This window comes from Anneissia japonica, unplaced genomic scaffold, assembly GCF_011630105.1.
Source record: "Anneissia japonica isolate Jap-2015-1 unplaced genomic scaffold, ASM1163010v1 scaffold288150_len38167_cov142, whole genome shotgun sequence".
Classification (NCBI taxonomy): Eukaryota; Metazoa; Echinodermata; class Crinoidea; order Comatulida; family Comatulidae; genus Anneissia; species Anneissia japonica.
Genome location: NW_022734675.1, coordinates 32,947 through 34,668, shown reverse-complemented (window position 1 = coordinate 34,668; position 1,722 = coordinate 32,947). Strand labels below are relative to the sequence as shown.

Here is a 1,722-nt window from a genome sequence, read left to right as displayed (position 1 = left end):
GTGTTGAACGTAGTCAACTTTGAAGATTCTTCATCTAATGGTACCTGCCAAAAAAAAAATTAGCATCTAAGACCGTAAATACTGTGGCATTGGCTAAATTTCTAGTTATTTCCTCAACAATTTTCATTGGGTGATGGGGTCTCTTCAGAGCACCATTTAAATCTCTTGAATCTATGCACAATCTAATTTCTTCAGTGTTCTTTTTTCTTGTTGCAACCATAGATAACACCCATGTTATTGCCTCTTCTACCGGAGTGATGACGCCAATGTTTGTCATTCGTTTAAGTTCTTTAATTACTTTGTCCTCCATGGGCTTTGGAACTTTCCTTGGTGGTCTTACCACTAACGGTACGGTACTGAAGGGTCTACAGACATCTTATATTTCATCGGTAACTTGCCCAAATCGTCACCAAAAACATCCGAAAACTCTGTTAGTTCTGGAATATATTGTGTTACGTGCACTATGTTATCATTAACGTTTAGCAACTCAAGTTTTAGAGAATCTGCTAATCCAATTATGGGAGTGTAATCACCATCAAGAACATAGAATTTCAGTTGGTGGTCTTTTCCCGCTGAATCTATCATAAATCTTGCCATTCCCAAAGTAGTTATGGTATTACCACTATATGCTACCAGATTTGACTTTTCTGATTGGTCTATGTCATCAGCAGCTTTAATATTTTGCAGAGTATTTAGTGGTATTACATTACACTTGGCTCCAGTGTCTATCTTTAATGTGAGAGGGTGATTGTTGACCATTATAGTTGTTTTTATTACACTTTTACTGTCAACTGTATCAATGTTTATGCCTTCTACAACAACGAATTCTTCATTTTGTGCTTCTTCTGTGGCGATATCATACACTGTCTGCTTATTAGGCTTTTTTTTTGTATCTTTGTTTACCTTGGGGTTTCTTGTAAGTATGCTTGTGTTGTGCACTAGTACCCCTAGGTTTCCTACACTGTGTTCCAAAATGTCCTAAAATTCCACATCTGCTGCACTCTTTGTTGTATGCAGGACAATTATATCGTGGATGAGATGTCCCACACCTTCCACACACTATACTGTGCTGCGATTTGGTTTTTTCAAACTTTAGTACGTCGATTGTCTGTGACAATTGTTTGTTTGCATTTTCTGTAGTTTCATGAACCAGGCATATCTGAATGGCTTTATCCAAAGTTAATTCACTCTGAGAAAATAACGCCTTTCTCACTACTTCTTTATCAACACCTCATACGATCCTATCTCTTATTAGCTCGTCAGTTATCGGACCAAATTCACAACTTTTAGATAGGATTTGCAGCTTAGCTAAATATGCTTGAACAGATTCATCTGGTAATTTAGAAAGAGTGTTGAATTTATGCCTTTCTGGTATAATATTCCTTCGTGGTAAGCATAAGTCACAAAATTTTTTCTTTAGGTCTTCCAGTTTTTTAGGGGACTCAGCTGGAGTAACGTTGCCGTCAGCATCAGTAATTGCAGGTTTGTAGGTAAAACTCCTACTTTTTTCAATGGCATCTTGGCCTGCAACATTTAATAATATGTATACTTTCTCTCTATCTGATTTATTTCCATGGGCGGCTTCTATATATATATATATATATATATATATATATCGAAACGTCTCCAGTTTTCAGCTACGTTTCCTTGAAAGGAAATCGGATCCAGTCTACGTATCCCATAGTCGGCCATGTTTCGTTGCTATGGATGGGCCTAGCTGTA

General features: G+C 37.1%; 1 protein-coding gene across 1 annotated transcript in view; it reads right to left on the bottom strand.

The window, feature by feature from the left end:
* The window catches only part of LOC117116437 (uncharacterized protein K02A2.6-like), a 2,029-nt gene extending 1,719 nt beyond the window's left edge, over positions 1-310 (bottom strand). Inside the window, exon 1 of the mRNA XM_033260475.1 lies at positions 45-310. Within this exon, the coding sequence (XP_033116366.1) occupies positions 45-310 (266 nt within the window). The remainder of the gene's footprint in view (positions 1-44) is intronic.
* Between the last annotated feature and the right edge of the window lie 1,412 nt (positions 311-1,722).